General features: G+C 35.7%; 1 protein-coding gene across 1 annotated transcript in view; it reads left to right on the top strand.

The window, feature by feature from the left end:
- Atp11b (ATPase phospholipid transporting 11B (putative)) overlaps positions 1-3,694 on the top strand; it is a 120,043-nt gene that overhangs the window by 28,991 nt on the left and 87,358 nt on the right. The window contains exon 7 of the mRNA XM_017798741.2: positions 582-685. Within this exon, the coding sequence (XP_017654230.1) occupies positions 582-685 (104 nt within the window). The remainder of the gene's footprint in view (positions 1-581; positions 686-3,694) is intronic.

Consider the following 3,694-nt stretch of genomic DNA (forward strand, 5'->3'; position numbering starts at 1 on the left):
CCTGTGGGTGCTGGGAGTCAAACCTGGGTCCTCTGCAAGAGCAGCCAGGGTCTTAACTGCTGAGTCAGCTCAGCCATCTCAACCCCTTATTTTATTTTATTTTATTTTATTTTATTATTTTATTTTATTTTATTTTATTTATGAGGTAGGGTTTCTTTATGTAACCCTGTCCTGGAACTTACCATGTAGCCCCAGGCTGGCCTCAAACTTGCAGTGGTGATCCTCCTGTCTCTCCTTCCCATGTACTGTGATTATAGATGTGAGCTACCATCTGTAGCTTGATGCATTTTTAGTTAAGAAACAAATATAATATTCTTACTTTTCAGAATCTAATCAGGGATGAAAATTCACATTTTTTACTATTAAATGGAATACAATAAAACTTTAATAACCGATGATACAAATGGTCTCTAAGTAAGCTCAGCAATCCATTTGTTCTGTTTATTTCTGATATTTCTCTTCTGCGTTGTCTTAGCTGAGTCATCTCAAATATACTATGCTGTGATTTCATCTGTGGATGACATTTGAAGTAGTTGATATCTGAGGTCACATTGGGATATAATTTAATCTCTTTTTTTCAGACACATGTGTCAGTTCCAGAAACAGCAGTATTACAAACAGTTGCCAGCTTGGACAGTCTCGTAGCTGTGATAGAATGCCAACAGCCAGAAGCAGACTTGTACAGGTATGGTGTGGTGTTCAGAGTATTCATCTTCAGTCTTATTAACAAGACCTTGTTTGAGGCTAGAGAGATACTCAGTGGTTAAGAGCACTGGCTGCTTTTGCAGAGGACCAGGGTTCAGTTCCCAGCACCCACGTGGCAGCTAACAACTGTCAATAACTCCAGTTTCAGGGGGACCTGATACCGTCTTCTGGCCTCTGCAGACATTGCATGCACATGGTGTATGTATAAACATGCAGGCAAAACATACATACACATAAAATAAAAATAATAAATACTTTAAAAATTAAAAAAAAAACCTTGTTTTTATAGCCATAAATGTAAAATGAAGTCTTTAAAAAAATTTATTACATTTTTATTTTGTGTGTGTATGTGTGCGGGCATGTGCATGCCGTAGTGTGTACATGGAGGTCAGATGACAACTTTTGGGAGTCTGTTCTCCCTTTCCACCATGGGAGTCCTGGGGATCAAACTCAGGTCATCAGACTTGGCAGCAAGCACCTTTACCCACTAAGCAATTTCACCAGCCCATAAAACAAACTCTTACATGATTAGAGATACTGTTTGTGAGACTTTTAGTTAAGGGGAGAAATGAACAAAAAGCCGAATTTGGGGAATTCTAATCCGAAGATCCTAATTGAAAAATGGTGCTTTTATCACAAGTCCCTCCGTTTCTGGTCTTGCTCTATCTGTTGCAGTTCCAGTAGAGAATAGATTACCTCCTTAGCAGGGTCTGCTGGTCTTGTTTTTTTTAAACTTTGTGAAGTTAAGGGATTCTTTTTTCTCTTTATAGGTGCTTAATGAGAAAACAATTTAACTCTTCACATTATGTTGCATGAGCTTTGTCACATTGCTCACCCTCTGAATACACTTTAAAAAGGTACATTAGGTATTATTTACTAAAATTTTTATTTGATAGACCCTTCAGATATTTATATTTTTTTCTTCTGTCTTAGTTTTTTCCTCTTTTATTTTTAAAAGTAAGGGCCATCTTTAAGCTAAATCAGGTAAACACGAGGTTAGTAATAGGAAGACAAATGGTCACCGTGGAGGCACTAAGAGAAAGTCATTAGATGACACTAGCTAAGGAAAAATTCTGTGAACCTCTGAATTTTTTATGAAAACTCATGCCCTGGTAGAGGGCGGAGCTATAATTTTTTGCTCACTGTATAACATATGGGAGATACTGCTATTAAAATTTAGCCTTATATATTGTATGTTTTCAGTATTTTACTTATATACATAACATACAGTAAAGTAAAAAAGTAAGCTTATATAAGTACCTTTAACTCTGGTGAGCTCCTTAGAGACAGAATTTATTCTTATCTTACCATCTATCAAAATAAGCACAAAATTTCAAAAACTTTGTTTATATTTTGTTAGTTTTTTTGGGGGGGTTGTTGTTGTTGTTTGTTTTATTGAGACAGGGTCTCCCTTTAGCACCAGCTGGTCTAGAACTGCTACGTAGACAAGGTAGCCTGGATCTCACAGAGATCTGCCCGCATCTGCCTCCTGAGTGTTGGAATTAAAGGTCCGTGCCACCACACCTGACAGAATTCTGTTTCTGAAGGAGGCAAAGGAGTATAGTTCACCACACACAGTGTGAGTTGTCTTTCAGTGGTCCTGCTAGTTAGTATTTGGTATGGGTTGGAAACCACTCAATTTAGTTATGTAAGAAACTGGTCTGGACAGAGCACTTGCTGTTCTTCCAGAGGACCTGAGTTTGGTTCCCAGTACCCACATAGTACAGCTCATGACCATATATAACTCCATTTCCAGGGAATAAGTATCCTCTTGTGGTTCTGCAGGTTCCTGAATACAGATGGCATATACTTACACAGACATACACACATACACATAAGTTAAAAAAACTTAAAATTTATAAGGAACTAAATTCATTATTGCTTAATGATTGGCAATAGGCTGAAAATTAAAAGCACATTTTAAAATCACCCCTATTATTTATCCTACCTTCCCCATTGGTTGAAATATTTTAAAATATTAAGTCTTTTTCAAATATCTTATGTAGGTTCGTTTGGAATCCTATCATTATAATGGAGGTTTTCTCTGTGAATTTCTTTTTAAATTTTATGTGTATGCATGTATTATGCATGTATTGCCTGCATGTTTGTAAGTGCACCCGTGACATGCAGTGCCATGGTGGTCAGAAGAAGGCATCAGATCCCCTGGAACTGGAGTTATGGATGGTTGTTAACCACCATGTGGGTGCTGGGATCGAACCCTAGTCCTCTGCAAGAGCAGTCACTGCTCTTAACTGCTGAGCATCTCTCCAGGCCTCTCTATGTGATATTTTAAAAAATGAATTTTCATCAAAGTTAAGTATAGTGGGGAATTTGCCAGTGGATTGAAAAATTTGAAAAATCATATGCTTTAAAAGTTTCCTATGAGGAGTTAAAGGACTTTTTTTTCAGTTTATTATTTATTTAATAACCACATACTTAGAAGAAGCATTTACAACAGCATTGACATATTCAATAACAATTTTCTGAGCTAAGATGCATCTTTTTCAAAATTGGCTGAAAATTTTTAGGTTTACAGTTGAATTGTTACAATAATACAATATTTTACTCAGTATAAACCTTATAAGACATAAAATTAAATGAGGTCTTAACCCTTAAAAAAGAGCTCCATTTCATTTTAAAATACACTTTTTCATACAGAAAACTCATTTTTAATGCTATTAACACATATATATTGGCACATGCATCTCTAATCTCATGCATTTCTAATCTCTATATATCTGATTATTACTAGTGACAGTCGGTTACTTTCTGAGCTCCTTGGTATCTGAGCATGGATATAAAGTAATCAGGTAGATTTCAATGGTAATGCTTTTCACATCCACATCTACTTATTATTATAATTATTATTATTTAATTATTTATTTCATAGCCAAATGATTAGAAGAGGCATTTCATTGCAACAGCATTGACATATTCAATAACAATTTCCAGAGCTAAGATGCATCTCTTTCAAAATTGGCTGTAAATT

This window comes from Nannospalax galili, unplaced genomic scaffold, assembly GCF_000622305.1.
Source record: "Nannospalax galili isolate Female #2095 unplaced genomic scaffold, S.galili_v1.0 scaffold557, whole genome shotgun sequence".
In the NCBI taxonomy this organism is placed as follows: domain Eukaryota; kingdom Metazoa; phylum Chordata; class Mammalia; order Rodentia; family Spalacidae; genus Nannospalax; species Nannospalax galili.